Raw genomic sequence first — 15,642 nt, 5'->3', positions numbered from 1 at the left:
GTGAAATTACTGCTTGCTCTCCCCATCCCTTTTAAACCTCTTCCCCTAAAATCCAGAAGTCCATCAGCACAATTTCTTACTTTGAATCATAGGAGGTTATAAACTACAGCCTATGCACATAACACTCTTCTACTATCATTTTTTCATTTAAAGCATTTACTCTAGTGACAATAAAAAGCCAAACCAAATCAAATCTTTGACTTTGGAAAAGACATGTTTCAAGTCAAGAGAAAATTTTATCGGTCATTCTAAATAGCGATTGATGGATTATCTAGAAAAAAAGAGTGTAAAACAAAGCTGGTATGCAGAAGGCACTGAAGTACTGCTCAGTTTTTCTCTAGTGTTGCATATTAACTTCTTAGGAATTTAAAAAACATGTGGTGCACGTGGTGGAAAAACCCAAGGGAAACCATTCTCTGGCAGATTAGTAGGAAAAGGTAACAATAAAGCAATACAATTTAGTCTTTTTATTATTATTAAAAACCCGACATACACAAGATAATCAAAAATCATATTTGTAAACTTGCAGACGTGCAGAGGATTAAGATGAATGGGATTATGGGGGTTTTCTCTGCTAAAGAAACAGTGACAAGTATATTCTAGAAACACTTGCTAAAAGACAAATACGTACACGCCTAAGTGAAAGACGCCAGCACAAAAAAACCCCCACCTTCTGCAGAACTACATTAAATTCAGTTAAAGCTCAGAGCCATAGTTCCCATCATTTCAGCAAAAGAGAAATCTACAATTTCCTGGCCTTTGCAGTCCAGCTATGAGCCCCCTGCTGCCAACACAGCACTTACAGAAGCCCGGGTCTGTCTCTGTGCAGCTCCTCTCCCTTATCCCCATCTGCTTTGTTACTCTCAGAGACCTGCTGGCAAAAGGGAGAGGACTCGGTGTCCTTACAGGAGATGAGAGAACGGGCAATACATGACTTCCGTGGTCCTTACCTTCCCCCTACTCAGAGACTGCACATCCAGCTTCCCTGTCCAAGTTACTTGGAGGGTATTTGAAACAGATGCTCAGAAATCTGAGAAGAACGAAAGCCAAAAGAGTTCAGGTTTCCTTTAGGATCTGGGCTCCTTGATCCGCCTGATGCTGTTGACGCTAAGGTGAGCATATGATAAGGAGAAGGAGGAGGGATTGTTAGAGAGCATCAAAGGCAGGAGATTGGGAGATGGGGTTTCCCCTGCCTAGACTGACGGCCCTTCCTGCCTCCCCCCTTGGCTGGAGAGGAAATAAAATGGAGCCTAGGAGGGAGGGAGAGAGATAATCCTGCGGCTTCATCTGATTAGAGAAACTGGGCCTGTGCAGAGCCGGCAATGCCGCCAGGGAAGCACAGGGAGGGGAGGCAAAGAGGGGAGGAAGAGGAGGAGCACAAGAATGATAAGGGAAAAAGGGAAATTATAAAAGGTATACAAGGGAACTGGCACCTGGGCCAAGCCACCCTGGATGCATTCAATTTCTACCCTCATGTAAATGTGAAATCACCAGTAGGATAACACCCATTGCTTCTGGTAATCCGGAGCAATAATAAAAAAAAAAAACCCACACACAAAAAAACAAACCAAAAAAACAAATAAACACCCCACAAAAAATCCACAAACCCAAACCAAAAAAACCCAACAAAACCCAGAATGCATTCGTTTTATAAGCATGGACTGGCAACAAGGATGTCCCAAAGGGTTGAAAAGAATGGGAATGTTTATGCTGAGTAGGGAGAAATGGAAAAAGCAACATGCTACAGATAGTTTGTCACAGACAGGACACAACTTAAAACAAATTTGCTATTGCAAGTCATTTTCCAGAACCTGTTTCCGCTTACTAAAATAAATTCTAGTTGAACCAAAGTGACTTTAAAAAAAGTACGTATCAGCACACACGAGGGTGCTTGCAGCTGTGCCCTCGCTTGCCCTCCCGCCAGCCCCATGCCCTGGCAGCTACACCCCCAGTCATGCCTTCCCTCCCTCCCGCGCCTGGCGCGGGCACTTCTGGGCTCACGGCTGCCCACCTACGTCTGCCCACCTGCACCAGGGTGCGACTGCACCCCGTGGGCGATCCCCAACTGCAGGAGGCTGCGGCCCATCTGGCCCTCACTGCACGCAAGCGTGAAGGCAGCACCATGCCCCCGTGCTTGGCCTGACATAGGGGCTCACCGAGGGCGCTGGCAGGGTCCCGAGGGTGCTGCTGTTGAGCATCCCCTGTCCCATCCTCCCCCCGGCAGGGAATCCCTGCCTCGAGGACACGGCATCCAGGTCCCCCAAGGTGCCAGGTGTGACCCACGGTGCACCGGGGAACATCAAGGACAGATGTGGCCAGTGGAGTCTTGTCCCCATCGATGATGGCCTGTTTCTATAAAGAATCTCCCCTGTCACTCACCTTTATCAGCTGCTACAGTCGGTCCTTTCCCAAGCACCACTCCTTGTCTCCGCATTGCGAGCTGCTTTTATTTCTGGCCTATTCCCTCCATTTAAAGCTTCGCACAAGGCAGGCTGGTTGGGTCTCTGACAGGGCAAGGAGAAGAATGCCAAAATATCAGAAAATAACCCTTTCAAGTTGTCTGTCTTTCTGTTCAGGAAGGAGTTAATACCTGTCCTGTAAAATACAGCATATTCTCACTTTTTTCCTACGTCTTTACCCAGTACCCTCCCATCATGGCAAGCTCAGCTGGGAGAGGGAGACCAAGGTCCCCCCTTCCCAACGCTTTTAGGAACAAAAGATTGCTCCCCAAGTCTTCAAAATGGGCTGCAAACCCAGTAATTTTCTATATGCTTCCAGGCTTTGTTCCCCAGACACGCACGCCCCCACGCTCGCTGCGTGATTACTCCCTCGGGCTACAGGTCAGGAAGCGTTTCAGGGGTTAACAGCCATGCACGGGTCAGCAGCAGCTTTCTGGCTGCTTTATTTTACTTGCCATGTTTATTATAGCATTGAAGCTGAGTCTGCACTTGAAGTCAGCTGTCTGTGCGGACCTTGTGCATCCTTCCTGCAAGCCCAGAAACAGCAGTTCCTTGAACCCGTCCCTTCCAGAGCATTCTTATCAGCATTCCTGGCGGCCCAGGGTCGTGCCCAGTCGACTCCCCCTGCAGTGGCACAGGATTGCAATGGTGCTGCAGAGAGAGGACAACTCTACAGCTTTTTGCTTCCTTTCTTCTTCTAGCAAAAGACTTTTGGCTGACATATGACACAGCCCTGGCACTTGTAGCTGTTCAAACAGTGTTCCATGGGTGCCAGTGGCCAGCTGTGGGACAACCCAGTGAATGACCCTTCCAGTCAAATGCATCTTCCAAACTTGTGCCAAGTTGCCCAAATTATGTCCCCAAAACATATAAAGGATATAGCGCAAGGATAATGTTGCATTTCCCGTTTTCTTTAAACCCTCTACAGGAGGAAGTTGCATGGCTCTCTTGTCCTGGATTTGGTATGTCCAGCAAGGTTGACTATTTTCTTTAAAAAGCATCAAAACGTGCTTACTGAGAGACACTGGTGACCAACTTTTACCTCAACAGGTTGCACACCTGGGCATCCATAACCATGTGATTGGCATACAGCTTTTTCATTTTACATTTAATGAGAAAATGTGTAAAGATGTCTCAAATTCAAATTTGGAGAATTTATTTGTATCCTTCTTTAACAAAGTTGACAGTTAAAGGAAACTGAGAAGCCAATAGCCTACAGAAACGTTAGGCTAAATCCAGACAATGCTGATGAATATCTTCTGGGAAGAAGGGAAATATTGTTTTTCAACAGGATTTTTGCAGAACAGTTCTGCCACTGTTGCTCAGCCTGACTAGCATTCATGTTTCCTCGAGAACTGCACCCAGGGTTTAAACATGTGAGAATGTGTTTATTTTCATGAAATTAAAGTCCCATGCCCAGCCATGAAAAAGAGCTTTCAAAATTACTATTTACTGATTTGGGTGCTTGAAGATCAGAAGAAAGCAAGCCACCAGCCCCATGACTTTGAGTCACCTCATGTGGGGAAAGGCAGTTAAGCTCTGCTTGCCTGCTGAAGGGTGCCACCGGGCAGAGCTCGTGCAGAGACGTGCAGGCCAGTTTTTGTGATCGCAGCCTTCGCCCAGGCAATCAGGGCTTCTGCATTCAAAGGGAAGACCACCCATCCTAGCCCAGAAGCCCTTTATATCTAACCTAAAATTCACTCACTGCACTTTGGCCAGCTCTTCAGAAGTGGGCACGGGGAGGGAAAACCATCCTGATCTCTTGATTCCTCCATAGGAAACCTAAAAACTTGTACTGAAGTCCTCCTCTCACCCCTTCCCATTTATAATCCTACAGTCTTTTCTTGCACTGCCAGGACTGCCACCGTTTGTAGTAACTTTCTGATGCCAGGTGGGGCGATTTAGACCTGCCCAGCCTGCGGTTGCTGAACACCTCCATCAGCCTTGAACCTCCCAAGCTCTGCTGCTGGCAGAGCTGCTCTTTGAGGAGGCAGGATCAAGTGCCCCGGTGGAAGAGAGCCCTGCTAGAAGCACCTTTCTGAGCTGACTCACAAAACCGCTGCTTGAAATTTGTTGGTGTATCTCAGTCTGGAGGCTCTGTACGCAAACCCTGGAAGGCTGATATTTGCTGTCTGTTGATTCAAAGCCACTTAAGACAGTAAAACTGCACCTGCAACCAGACGGTTTTAGCTTAATGCATTTCTGGCATATGTTCTAGTCTCCAACAATAACATAGCCCTCCAGGAACAATATGCTGTCTTATGGGTAACGCTGCTCATTTGCCTGAACGTCATCTGCCACAGTCAATTTGTATCAGGTCTTGTGAAGTATTTTTGAGCTTTTCTGAAGAGTAACAGCACTTTAGTGCAGTCTGAGAGAGCCTTCAAGATAATAACTAATGCACCATAGCCACAACTTAACTTTTACTATGCCTATAACCGGTCAGAAGCTCTCCACTCTCGATACTGCTAGCCCCTTACTGAAACCGGCGTTCTGTATGCAGTGCCAGGTTTTCAGTTTTTGCTTATGCTCAGATACCCAAAATTATTCCAGTCAGTCCAGTAGAGGAGCTAGCATAGCAAGGGTTTTCACACACACTTGGGGCAAGTGAAATGCATGTGGCACTGTTTGAAAACATAAAACTGACCCTCACCTTCCATTTCATGTAAGAAGCACAATTATTTCTCACATAGAACTTTACAAGGAAAGCAATTCTTTCAGATAAGAAATATCACAAAAGCCTCAAATTAAAATTTGATAAACATGCAGCAGCTGTAATTCAAAGATAATTTACAGATAGAATCCATCTGATCACATGCTAATGTTCTACCTAAGAAAGCAATGCCAATTATATATAAATGCTTATCTTGTTAAAAATATGTCCAACTCTAGACCATCTTCTCATGTGCAGGAGTCATTTAAGAAAATGAGCTCTTCTCAAATTCTCAGACTTCCCAGTGCTGCCTGACCAAGAACTAGACCCAGAAAGCAGCGTTTAGGTATCCACATCCAAATAATCCTCAGAATCATGACCGACCTGTATTGTCATCCCCCCCAAAGCATAAACCAGCCTGTATTATTTCTGCATCCCTTCCCCTTCTCCTACAACTCCCGGCACTCGTCAGGCTCCACAGAGGAAACCTGACAGTGCAGGGTTAGATGAGCACTAGAGCTAAGGCAGACTGTGAATCCATGGGAGGGATGCGTGTGTGTGTGTAGAACACCAGCTTGGACTGGCCTTGACTTGAACAACCTGCTTGCAGTAGTGTGCCTGAACACTTTTAGTCTCCGTAAGGCAACACAGTTGGCATTAAGACCTTGAAGATCCACTGAGAATTAGGGGAAAAGTGAGAATGAATATGGCGATCTTTTCTAGTGGTTAGTCGGTATGGGGACAGGGGACTGGGCTCCAGTCTCTAGCCTAAGGGTGGTTTATTCATTTAATCCAATGAGGATTCCGTGTTACAAAAACTGAGACAGAACCCTTCCCCTGGAGATCCTTATTGCCTGAGTTGCACTACAATGCGTATGGTAGCCTAAATAAAGCCACTGTTAAAAAGCAGTAAATCTTACTCTTTAAGGACTCCACTGTATTATATCAAAGAGATACACTAATACAAAAAAGCCATTTCTATACACCTAATTAGGCACATGCCAGGTTGGGGGGCTGTATATCTATTTTTAGAAAAGAACAGCTGTCAGACACATTTAGAGTGTTTATATCAAGCGAACAGCATGATGACTTCTGCTTCTTCTGCCTGGGAGAAGATGACTGCTGGTTAGACAGCCCAATTATAGCAAGTATGGTCTACAAATAAGCCTCTCTTCTGCAATTTTATTTTTCTGTGAAAAGGAAGATGATTTGTGTAGGTTTCTCTCATCTGTTGGTTTCATAAAGTCATAATGAAATCTGCCAGGTCATCTACATCTATCTATCTTTGGAATAATGCTGTAACCCTACTGACGTGACTTTTTTCAAGGAGCAACCCAGATGTAGTACTCTTCTTTGTGGGATTAATCTTTTTGAAAGCTGTCAGGCTTTTTAGTACTGCGAAAACTGGTGTTTCTGAGCCATGTCACCTCCTTTCTTTTTCATCTTGGGTTTAAGAGCAGCTTTCTCAACAAAGCAGACCAGTTCTTTTGCCTTCATTTTGCCTTGGCAGTTTGCCAGGGGGCCTGCTGATACCAGCAACCTCATCTATTTCAAAGATTTAGCAAATCTCGACACAGCACTATTTTTTTGTTTGGTTATCGAATGAATAGAACAGCAGCTGATTATGGAGAATGCAAACAAGATCCCTCTTTTAAGTGTGTTTTGTTATAAACCAAAGATTTCATGACGTGAAACCTTAAATCTCATCTTAAATCAAGGGACTATCACATGGACACTCTGCTCTCATTTCTCCTTTTCCCAGATCTCATTTCCTCCCATGCACAATGACCAGAATGACTCCCCTGTTTTCTACAGATGCTTAGTATCCAGTAGCAAAACACAATAAATAATTGCACAAAAAATAACCCTTCAAGCCATTTTTTGGGGTAGCTTTAAGCTGCCTTTCACGCAATAAGGGCTTTGGCCTTTTTGAGAATTTAATCACATGTTTAGCTTTGCTCTGCATTTCATTGCTAGTCTTCCATCTGTTCCATTACTCTCAGCTGGAAAGGAGGCAAGCAGGCACCACATAAGCCAGCAGGGCTCCCGGGACCTGCTCCCAGAAAAAAACAGTACAAGACATTACCCTTTGAGAAATCAGCAATAATTCAGTCCTACTCATCCACAAGGACACTCTTGCAAACTTGGAGCCGAACTCTTATCCAAAACACATTAATGTATATATTATTTGGTCTTTGGATGACAAATAGAAACAAAAGCATCGGAGTCTTTTCTAGATCCTAGCTGGTGCCCAGGGCTGAGCGCTAGGAACAAAGCCTGCTGTAGAGACAGTTAGCCCTACCTAACGGGATCCAAGCATCTAAATAAAGACTTGAACTTCAGTGCCTTAATTCCCAGGTGTAAAATGAGGAAATGGTATCAGTGAGAAGCTGGGAAAAGCACCAAGTAAAACACTGTACAAGAGGAAAGTACTGCAGCCTGGGAGCATAATTTCCGACCCTGATACACTTGAAAACACATAGCTCTGCAGCTGCAAGACAGGCTTTGTTTTCCCATATGACCTGGAATACTCCCAAACAATTTAGACCACAGTCATCATAATGTAGTTGTCTGTTGGCCCCATGGACTGTGGATTGACTCCAGCCCACTCAACACTCCTCAATCCAGGCTCCCTTTCTCAGGACAATACGCCTGGGCAGCGCACCCATCCCCATTTCTGCCCCATGCAGCAGGAGCCTTCCCATACAGGTCTCCCTGACTTCTCTCAGATGAGCCGAGAGGCTCGCCCAGAGAATGCTGGGGAGAGTGTGATGGAGGGAAGAGAGATGGAGGACAGAGGCTTCAGGGAAGTTGGGGGAATTTGAAGAGGATCAGGATCAAGTCCCTGTGGCTGCCTGTATTGGACCACGCTCATAAGAGGCATGACCCTTGGCTAAATGACACAGAGACAAAATTATTATGCAACCAACATAGCGGGGTGACATTCCAAATTAGACGCAAGCTGAGGGCAACAGCACTCTATATTAAATAAGGCTTGTAAAGTAAGACCTATCTAGTGGTACACACAGATTTCAGAGCAGCCCCACAGCAAGGGAATAGTGCTTTTTCCCCGTGTATCCGGTGCCAGAGGCAGTCCAGCGAGATGGACTGTAAGCCCCCGGCTAGCTCTGCCTGCAATAATCTGCAGGGTTGACTCTGTGACAGATTGAAATGCAGTAACAGTGTTTATGCAACTAAATCTTGTTCTAATCTATTAGTTTATGTAACCTTTGCTCATGGACATACTGACGCATAGGTCTCAGGAATCTAAAGAAAAATCTTTAACTCTCTCCCACCCTTCAACCCCTGGTTGCCAAATAAACAAATAGATTGTCAGAGACTGCGTTCATTCTCTTTGAGGAAAAATTACTTTGGTAGGGGGGAAAAAGGTATCAGCTGAAGCCCTAAAAACCAGCGTACTTCTCCGTACAGACAACCTAAGTTATATAATAAGCTGGCTAATGGTAGGCGGGTGTCCTTCAGGTTCGCATTTCAACCACAGAATGTACTGTTTGAGCCCCAGGCTGAGAAAGGGGCAGAAATGGTTTACTTAGCTCCTAGGGAAAATAATATTGCTTTCTAGCATTCAGAAATTACCTGACTAAAGCAAGGCAACAATATCTGTGGGAATGACAGTGATTCTTCTTAGCTTGAAAGATTTACTTTCCTCCTTCTCGTACTTTTTGCATTTCCTAGAATATTTTTCATACATATTTTAAGTGAGGAGCTAACAACAAGAACAGTGTGCAAAATTCTTGCTGCAGCAGTCGAAATTCTAGTGATTAGTGCATAAAGCGTGCCCACACCAGTTTATTTTGGCCCTTCCTGGCTAGGTTTCAACCTAGATTTGTGAAAGGATTTGAGTTAAGATGAACCCTTTTGGGGCTTTTTGGGGTTGTGGGTGATTTTTGGTTTAGGTTTGGTTTTTTTTAGGGGGGGTTCATGGGGGTGGGAGGTGTTTCCTGCCAGTTGAACAGTTCACATAGCTGCTGCGATGTTGCCCAGGTGACACTTGTTATCTACACTATACCTGATTTAATTTCTAACCCTTTGTATTGAGGATTCATGCACAGGCCAAAGCCGATCGATATCACTTGGAATTAAATGTATTTGGCGCCAAATCCCATTGTATTGGGTGTATCTAGGAGAGGTTGTTATGTATTTTTGATGCATACTAGACACTATCAGTACCAGGCAAATATTCCGTAAATGGATCAGGTATTCCTTACATTTGTTGAAAAAGCAGTATAAGAACTTTGGCACAGTGCCTTTTTCTACTAAGTCCCTTTACATATTAGGATGGTCTCCTAGTGGGTTCTGTGATCATATTGAGCTGTTTATTCTGGCAGAGCCAGAAGCTGGGTCGAGGTACGTCAATCACGTTTCAGCTCTGCCCTCTGCGGCGGTTTGCAAAGGAAAGTCAGCAGCGGGAGCCCAAGGACGGTGCCCGCCCTGCAGTCCCCTGGCCACTGTGCAAGAAAGGGATCACTTATGCAGATGAAATAAGGGCTTCATTATAAGAAAAGTTCATTCTTTTCCCCCTACACTCAGGATTTTAAAATTCTTTTGCTTACATCCTTGACCCTCAAGATCTCACTACAGTTTTGCCCAGGCTATTGGACACCACTGTTGGTTTTTTTTTTAAACACAAACATGTATGGGATGACATCTGTAAATCTGTTGCTGCTATACATGGAGCTTTTTTAGGTGCACGTGCCTGCAGAAACAACCACAAGTTAAAGCAGACAGATCTGCAGCTTTCAGTATCTCATTCCAGTTGTATATGCTCCCAAAAACAAACATCAAATTTTGCTCTCAGTTAAAAGTTTGCATCCCATAAGGCTGGCTGTACCAATGAGGGCTATATTACATACGGTATAATTGCTATGTTGCATATATGATTCTGTGCTTTCCTACACTTCACCCAAATCTTAAGATGCATTCTTGTCTACAGATTCATCTGCCTGCTCAGCAATCCCTCCCCATTTGCCTTAAGAGTACTTGTACCTTATTTACATTATATCTGGCCTAAATCCATTATTTGTTCCAGAGGGACTGAGAGTTAGGAAATACCACCTAAAATAAAAACTAGTCTTGCCTTAGAGCAACATTTGTTGTTCATCGCTGCAGCTGTATGAACAGTTTGTTTTGCATGTGTACACAAGTAACCTTGCAAGGTCTTGTCAAAGTTAGGATGTTGAGGTTACTATTACCACGGCTAGGTAGTGCACAAAACCGGAACAAAAAGCCAGATTTTGCCCACAAAAAAGCTTTAAAGCCATGCAAGCCAGACCTTTGCAAGTCATTTTCTTGGCAGAAATCTCTACAGGCCTTGTGCACATCAACTGTGAACATGGAGCTTATTAATAAAAATAATTTTAAAGGAACATTTTGTACTGTTTTTTCTTAAAACAGCAACAGCTGCTGACTTTCTTAATGCAATTTACACTAGCAAATACACACCACAACCATGAGAATATGTTCCAGTAAAAGTAGACTTGGTATTTTTGAAATTCCTATTGTAAAATACAGGAGGAAAAGTCAATTGAAAGGAATAAAAGTTAACATTTTCTCTACTCTGCTTCACACAGGAAAAAAACATAAGTCACCTGCTGTACTGATTCACACCAAAGCCCGGCTTTGGACAGGAGGTGGTGCTGTAGCTTGGGAAAATGTTACTAGCAAAACACCAACAGTTAAAGCATACTAGAAACAAAAGGAAAAGGTAAACAGAAGAGAAACACTCTTGAGTTCTGTAGAAATGCCGACGTGCAGACTTCACCTACGTGTACTTTCATATCAGCAGGTAGGCTATAACACTGCTGAAAAGGTTTTAAGAAGGCCGTGAAGAGAAAGCAAATGCATTGTGTGCTCATGTCTGTCAGGGCCTTCAAATACCTGGCAAAAAATGAGTACTAAAGCATGGAAAAAATCTGCCTTGGACAGCATGCTCTGTGCAAGCTGTAGCGGTGTTTCATGCGCCCAAGGCCCCACTGACCATTTCTGTGCCAGAAGGAAGCTGATGGGACAGGGACACTCAGGTGTAAGGTCCCGACAGCATTCTGCCTGCCTCTCCCTGAAGAGTATCAAGGTCAGCTGCAGTGCCAGGGGTTTCACAGGGCTCACAAGAAATACCAAACTGGGGATCCAACCCCTCAGCTAGGTTAATGCTGCCTTCCCCCCCACCCCACACCTTCTCTTCTTTTGAATGTCTTTCTCCCTAGGCCCTTCTAGAGGCACCAAACAGCAGCTTTTGAATGTTTTTTCTTGTTGTCGATGCTGGCCCTGTCTCTATCCCCATTTCATACCTGTATTGTACTGAGCGCGCTGTTCTGGACTGTAGCCTGAGGCACTCAGAGTGCTTAAAGGCAACTACTGTCACCAGCAAAGCTGAGAGAAAACCATCCCGTTCCCTTCTGGATGCACTCACTCTCCCATTCCCATCTTTAATTTTGAAAGGAAGCTAACCAAATGGCTCCCAGAATGAATCCAAAGGAAATTTTATGACAGAGTAAATCTTTCTTTCACATTTTCTTTTCTGAAACAGTCAATTATCCGTAGCGTGCTAAAGCTAAGAACTAGCTGTTAGTCCAAGGCCAACAGTAGATTGTGGGAGAAATTCTTATCTCAGTTACACAAGTATGAATCTGGAAGAACTCCAGTTATTAAACAATCTATAAAATAAGGCTAACAATAACTATTATTTCGAAAAACCATTTTGTGATGGTTAACTACCAGTAATTAATGCTGGTGCAGAAATCAGGAGCCTGGGAATGAAAGGCACTATAGAAATTCTATGTGCTCATTATTTCTGCTTTTCACAATTATGCTTCTCGATGTAATCTGTTTTAGTTAGGGTGCCCATCGATGCTCCCTGCAGACCCTAATCTATTACATCCCTGACTGATTCAGCAGCCTCAATAAAATTAGTCATATTTTAATCGGAAAAAAGTCTACCTCTTTCTCGACGCCATTCTAGCTGAAGGTCCCACCAATGTGAAAGTCAAAATTCACAAATACAAGGAAGCGGGTGAGAAGGCGGAACAACCTGAATATATTTAACTTAAAATGCCTGGATTTAAAGATTATTCTAGGGCTGCAAATGGGATTAAAATTTAAAAAAAAAAGATTTTTAAAAAATCCTTTCATTGAAAGGGATTTGTTGTAACCTTAAGATTATTAGTAAATTACAGTCGGGATTAGACTGTAGAGGGAAAATGTCAACTGAATTATGCTAGAATTACTTATCATTAGAAGGATCTACTGATGCTTGTGATTCTACAGCTAGATCTTCCTGAAGTATTTCTCTGTTCTCTGTCATGAGGCGTTCCTACAAACAGCATTAAGTAATTACATGCAGTCAGCTTGATCGTAAACAGAACGGTACAAAAGGTGCCGAGCAAATACTTCAAAGATATCCGATTTAAAATAATATATCCATTTCAATTTCACCCACTCTAGTGGAAACTACACAAACACCATTTGATAAATGATGCAAACGTGTTACTTATGTTGGTGCCTCACGAGCAATGTGACAACGCCATTTTTAAATTAACACATTTTAAAAACTCTTTTGTGACAGACTATTCTTTAGCTCGAGTGTTCTGAATTTTTAAATCAGAACTTGAGAGACTAATCCCTTTCTAACTTCTGGTTTTCAGAGGGTTTAAGAGCAACATTACAGCAGATTTTCAGGCTTACCTGTTCTACACATCTCTTCCAGTAACCACGTCTGCCTTCTCAGCATCAGTCGCGGCTTTGCCAAAACCAGAAGAAAGCCTCCACCTGAGCAGCCATAAAAATGGTACCATCACTTCAGCGTTTGAAACAAGACTAACTTCCACCAAAGCAACTAAGTCGCCTGTAAGCAGAGAGGTGTCTGACATACACAATAAAAACTACAGTGTTTGGTATCTCCCCAGATGGCGAGCTATGCAATTTCATGGGAATGTATAATTTCAGAAACATGATAGGAACGTGCCAGCAGAGTTAGAAAAACAGAACACAAAGGAAAACATACTTAAGAAATACCTATTACCACTTGGGGGCCTGACTCCTTACTTTTGTCGCTAGTACTACAAAAACCATTAAAAAGTGGGGGGAGAATCCCTTACCCTGGATTCTAAACTAGGATATCTCGGTGACTATCCTGAAGTATAGTAAATATGATTTTGTGGTTACAAATGGAATTTCAATGTGGCCTTTTAAAGGCCAAGTTTTTACGGTAAGAAGCAAGATATAGGTATGCACACTGAAAAATATATATGTAATGTTACAAAAAATGGACTAGAAACTTAGAATATCTATAATACGTTATCTAGGTCCACAAACCATTAAATACTCAGCTTGCTCTCAGCTGTTCTGGAGATAAGCTTTCTCTGAGAAAACAAAACTATTTTTGAAATCCAGCAGGTGAAAACCACAACTGAATAAATATTCACAGCATCAGCTGAGAAGCAGAGAGTGTGAATCAACCCTGGGCAAAGCTGGAATGTGCAGAATACATATTTCTTAAGGCAATACTATGTACTTGAAATGAATGGACTTGTTAAAATGCCCAAACTTAGGCAGACGGGCAGCCTCTAAGGACATTTCCAGAATTCTCTCTGATACAATTGTGAAGTTACAGTATGCAAACGGGGGCAGATCAGCATTATCTTATATTTGAAATTGGAGCTGGGCTTTTAGAATAATGAAGGAAACCACACCAGCTTCTGGCTGGAAACGATCAGGGCCGTAATGAAACGCACAGTGGATGCAGAGAAACATCCTTCACCTGTTGCTCCTGGGCTCTCCTATGCTTCATCCTAGAGGCAGACGCATTCACATGCATGGCAAGCAGTATTTGTACGTTTGGTTTATATTAACTAATTTTAGTTCGTTCAAGTGTCATAATGTATAGGATGAAACAGGGAACCTGTAAAGAATTAGGGCTAGGAAGGAGATCAATAATGAGAGATAAAGGAGGGTATAATTGTGTTCCTCACGCCCTGTATTTTGATTTCCAGCCTGTGCTAGAACTCAGCACAGAAAGACTAGAGGACGGGAGATTTGTGGTATAGCACAGAATCAAAACTAAAGCTCCCTGCTTCGTAGTATCACCATTAATTCCTTCCACAGGAACCTGGAAGGGGGACATCTGCTCCTCCAAGCTCACCCCGTCCCATCCCCTGAATCAAGAGCTGAATCAGCGGATGGTTATCGCCTACCCCAGGCGTACAACACGCTTCGCACCCAACACAAGAAGCACAGCTTGCCTCAGAGAGAGCGCATCTGGCTGGGATCAGCTTAACTGTGCAGCCGCGTTCCGCAAAGCAGTCACACACTTAAAGCAACTTTACCGCTCCTCACGCAGGCATAAAAGCGCGCTCGAGCGAGAGCACTGTAAAGAACGCAGGCAGTTGTCTTGCCACACAACTCAAAACTTTCAGTTGTCTCAAACTTGCGTATGGACGTTATCCTGACAAGTGCAAAACTGCTGAGCAAAAAATCTATATGACAATATTATTACTAATTCAGTGTAGAAATAAGAATAGTAAAAGCACTGACTTTACAATATCTGTGTAATAGCTATATTAAACATGCAGAACTGAAATATATGGAGCTTTTTAGAGTAAAAATTATCTAGATTCTTACTTATGGAGAACTAAAAATTAATTGAAAAAGCTAATCGCACTACATCTACAGGGGAACATTTTAAATACAATTAAAAGAATTCTAGGATTCCACAGAAACGGATGATATTTCATTGGAATCCTACTGGTTTAATTCCTATGCATTCCTTTGGCTTTTAGATTAAACGGCACTATGCAAACACATGCCACAGTTGTGAACACACAAGCACGTATAATACAAACAGTTCACAGATCACAGAATCCCAGGCTGGAAGGGACCTCAGGGATCATCTAGTCCAACCTTTCTAGGAGGAGCCCAGCCTAGACAAGACAGCCCAGCACCCTGTCCAGCTGAGTCTTGAAGGTGTCCAACGTGGCCGAGTCACCCCCTTCCCTGGGGAGATTATTCCAGTGGTGACTGTCCTCACTGTGAAACATTTCCCTCTAGTGTCCAGTCGGAATCTCCCCAAGAGCAACTTGTGTCCATCCCCCCTTGTCCCCTCCATGGGACTTTGTTGTTAAATACAAGGCATAGGTTCTTTTTGTGCTGGCTGGGAAAAGAGCAAGCGATAGTAGGCGAGAAGCGAAGGTGAATAATTTTGTTTCTAAACCACACATAGGTAATTTTGCTGGTTAAGATCTGTTTGGTTGTGTTTATTACACATGCAAGAGATTAGAGATCATTGCATTAATAAATACAAACAGGAAAGGCTGCAATCGCCATTCGGTCTGAGCAGACTTTCTGCCTTCCTCTGTGCTTTTTTGCTCAAACTTTGAAGCAGGCGCGTGTTAATTTCTCGCACACCCCAGTTTTCAGAACTAAGCTACTAATACCGAAGTCTTTTTCTGAGCAGAACAGCAATTTTGCAAAGCTATCTCACGCAGCCGATGTCGCGCAGGGCTTGTTTTAGGGCTG

At 43.4% G+C, this 15,642-nt stretch overlaps 1 protein-coding gene across 8 annotated transcripts in view; it reads right to left on the bottom strand.

The window, feature by feature from the left end:
- Positions 1–15,642, bottom strand: part of GPRIN2 (G protein regulated inducer of neurite outgrowth 2) — a 41,343-nt gene that overhangs the window by 18,733 nt on the left and 6,968 nt on the right. For 3 of the 8 annotated variants that reach the window (XR_010375093.1, XM_064464826.1, XM_064464823.1), the window contains 2 exons: positions 12,814–15,277; positions 2,380–2,504 (listed from right to left, as the gene is read on the bottom strand). Coding sequence is in view for 6 of the 8 variants with exons in the window: in XM_064464826.1 (XP_064320896.1) it covers positions 2,380–2,434 (55 nt within the window). In the remaining 2 variants the exon portion in view is untranslated. Of the gene's footprint in view, positions 1–2,379; positions 2,505–2,524; positions 3,084–12,813; positions 15,278–15,642 lie in introns of those variants that run through there. The other 5 variants (XM_064464824.1, XM_064464827.1, XM_064464825.1 and 2 more) reach the window with 4 other exon arrangements.

The sequence above is a fragment of the Phalacrocorax carbo genome, chromosome 13 (assembly GCF_963921805.1).
Source record: "Phalacrocorax carbo chromosome 13, bPhaCar2.1, whole genome shotgun sequence".
Taxonomy (NCBI): domain Eukaryota; kingdom Metazoa; phylum Chordata; class Aves; order Suliformes; family Phalacrocoracidae; genus Phalacrocorax; species Phalacrocorax carbo.
This window is presented reverse-complemented; position numbering and strand designations above follow the sequence as displayed.